The 2,582-nt window shown below is 31.8% G+C and overlaps 1 protein-coding gene across 1 annotated transcript; it reads left to right on the forward strand.

The window, feature by feature from the left end:
* LOC115035062 lies at positions 1-2,410 on the forward strand. The gene is made up of 2 exons (XM_029492700.1): positions 1-2,212; positions 2,284-2,410. The coding sequence occupies exons 1-2, from the start codon at positions 1,414-1,416 to the stop codon at positions 2,310-2,312; spliced, it is 828 nt and encodes a 275-aa protein (XP_029348560.1). The 5' UTR covers positions 1-1,413; the 3' UTR covers positions 2,313-2,410.
* Positions 2,411-2,582: the final 172 nt, after the last annotated feature.

The following is a 2,582-nucleotide window of genomic DNA, read 5'->3' on the forward strand; positions in this document are numbered from 1 at the left end:
CAGTAGAGTACCTATATTAACCGAATTAATAATTCTTAAGTTTGTGTGAAATGTTAATTGTAAACCTTTTTCCCAAAGTAAATTTGAAAAATACTGCGTTATTGGATTAACATCCAAGTTTAGCCAAAAATTGGTGCTCTGCTATTGAGTTTATTTATAGTTCACTAGTACTGTTTTTCAATACAAATTATGAATATAATTTTGTACTAGTTAAAACACTAGACATAACTTGAGTATGATATTTAAATCTATATTATTATATCAAGCGTTTTTAATTATTATTATTGTAATTTTAATTATAAATTAAGTTGAACAAAACAAATATTTTTACACGCACATTATCATCATACAAAACGTATGATATTTTTGAATTCAAACATGTTATAATATATCATAAACATTTATTGTAATATTGATAAAAAATGTATACTTATTCAATGTTTTTGTGGCCTTATAATATATTTCATGTAATTTCTTCAAGGTAATTTGTACGAAATTAAACACTATTTCTTATTGATTAAAAAAAAAAAAAAAAAATGTTTTCATACTTAAAAATTATGTATATTATAACTAACTCGGGGAAACCGAAAGGGGTAAGTGAAGACATCCGTGGGTGTCGGTATTCAAGGATGGAAGAGCCAAGGACAATTCACTCCACTAACCAAAAGTTTTCAAGCAATAATATGTAATAAACATATATTATTAATATTATAAAATACGCATAACCATTGCCTTGGTGGCAAGGTGTTTGTATGCCAACAAAATTCATGTTTACAGTCCAGCAAGAATATACAGTCGGAGGAGGTTGGAGTACCGTTATTCTTTGCTACTGGATGAACAAGGAACATGCAATCAGAAAATACAACACTACCACTAACACAGCTACCGTTGCTTGACTTCCCAAATCTGGGGTTCAGATTTAAATGGACAAGGGGTACATGTAACGAATGTCGTCATCGACATCGTACATTACTCCCTACGTTGAGCACGGCTAATATGCTGAGTGTTAGCAATGGCAAGTGTGTATATATAATGTATGAAATATATATATTTCTGACGCGATGTTTAGCTTGCATCGTGTTAATATACGACCGGGACACCTGACAGAAAGGAGTAAAATAGAACAGTCGAGAGTCGTAAGTGAACAGTCAACAGTCGAGAGTCAATAGTCATAATCGATGGAGGAGTCTATGGTCGGCAATCAATAATCAGAGTGGATGGTCGATAGTGGAACTCGATGGTTGATAACGACCTGAAGAGGACCTACAGAAGACCAGCTCAACCCACATTTGGACATCGGCACCCACGACACACCATGGCCCGATCAGTAACCCTGAGTTATAATTTATAAGTATACTTTCGCTGTTGTAACTTGTAGTAGGTAATAAGTTATTACCAGACGCCGCACCATATATGGTAAAGGCAGGGACGGCTCTCCAAGTTTTCTATTCTAAAATGCTACACGTGACGTGTGCAGCCCATGGTTTGCACAGAGTAGCAGAACAGGTTAGATCTCATTTCAGTACAGTGGATAAGTTAATAGCAAGTGTTAAACAAGTATTTAAAAAAGCTCCGAGTCGGTTACAATTATTTAAAAATGAACTTCCTGGAGTAAAGTTGCCGCCAGAACCAGTTATTACACGTTGGGGAACCTGGCTTAATGCAGCTACCTATTATTTCGAGAATATACAAGCTGTTCGTCATATTATTGGATTACTCGACCAAGAAGATGCGATTAGTATTCAAAAAGCAAAAAAATGTTTAGACAACCCTAATCTTGAAAATAACTTGGCATACATTAAATCAAATTTTTCTATTTTATCTGTAGCCATTGATAAATTGCAAGCGAAAAATATGTCCTTAGCTACATCATTAAATATTATTGAAAATATCGAAGAAACACTGAAAACACTAAATGGTGAACATGGTAAACATATATATTTCAAATTAAAAAACGTTTTAGAAAAAAATAGTGGTTTGTCTAAATTAAAACATATTTCAAATATCTTGGATGGCGAAGAAAATACAAATATTGGTGAATTACTTGGTGAACTTACATGTAGCGATATTGTATATTTCAAATATGCACCAATTGTATCAGTGGACGTCGAACGTTCATTTTCAACGTACAAGACTTTGTTGGCAGACAACCGCCGTAAATTCAAATTCGATAATCTGGCCAAGCATTTAATAATTCAATGTAACACTCAAGGTAAACATTTTAAATGGCTTACTTTTTATATAACATTTTTGAAAATAATTAATTGGGTAAATTTTTTACAGACCTTCAGGATTCTGACCAGAGTGACTAAACTATACGTATACCTAATAATTTCTAATTTGTAAGTGATATCACCTATTGATTAATTAATAAATTTGCTTTTTTTTTATATTTTGTTGTTTGCATATTTTTAGCGCATATTTAGCGATAATTAACTTAAGTAAATACCTATAATAATTTCAAATCTGTAAGTAATTACTTAATAAATTTCTTTTTTTCATATTTTGTTGTTTTTATTGCATATTTTTAACGCATATTTAGCGAAAGTTAAGGTCATATTATAGCGCATATTTATGCAATT

Source organism: Acyrthosiphon pisum, unplaced genomic scaffold, assembly GCF_005508785.2.
Source record: "Acyrthosiphon pisum isolate AL4f unplaced genomic scaffold, pea_aphid_22Mar2018_4r6ur Scaffold_632;HRSCAF=1084, whole genome shotgun sequence".
Classification (NCBI taxonomy): Eukaryota; Metazoa; Arthropoda; class Insecta; order Hemiptera; family Aphididae; genus Acyrthosiphon; species Acyrthosiphon pisum.